The sequence below is a fragment of the Eimeria mitis genome, genomic scaffold, assembly GCF_000499745.2.
Source record: "Eimeria mitis Houghton genomic scaffold, Emh_scaff1833, whole genome shotgun sequence".
NCBI lineage: Eukaryota > Apicomplexa > Conoidasida > Eucoccidiorida > Eimeriidae > Eimeria > Eimeria mitis.
In genome coordinates, this window is record NW_013570155.1 from 4289 (window position 1) to 4607 (window position 319).

The 319-nt window shown below is 60.8% G+C and overlaps 1 protein-coding gene across 1 annotated transcript in view; it reads left to right on the forward strand.

Annotated features, from left to right (window-relative positions):
* EMH_0044300 (uncharacterized protein) overlaps positions 1-319 on the forward strand; it is a gene marked incomplete at both ends in the record, with an annotated part of 1656 nt that overhangs the window by 692 nt on the left and 645 nt on the right. The window contains one exon of the mRNA XM_013495946.1: positions 1-317. Coding sequence (XP_013351400.1) covers positions 1-317 — 317 coding nt within the window. The remainder of the gene's footprint in view (positions 318-319) is intronic.

Below are 319 nucleotides of genomic sequence, written 5' to 3' on the forward strand. Positions count from 1 at the left end.
ATATGGAGCTGCCTATACACCCCAGCTGCAACAGCAGCAGCAGCAGCAGCAACTGCTGCTGCAGCAGCAGCAGCAACTCCTGCAGCAGCAGCTGCTGCAGCCCCCTCTATCCGTCAGCTCAGTAGGCTTCCCTTTGATGCAGCCGCATCCTCTCGCGCAGCAGCAGCAGCAGCAGCAGCAGCTGCAGCAGCAGCAAGTGCCGCTGCAGCAGCTGCAGCAGCAGCAAATGCCACTGCAGCAACTGCAGCAGCAGCAGCAGCAACTGCAGCAGCAGCAGCAGCAGCAGCAGTGTGAGGTTGATAAAGAGCTGCAGCTGCTG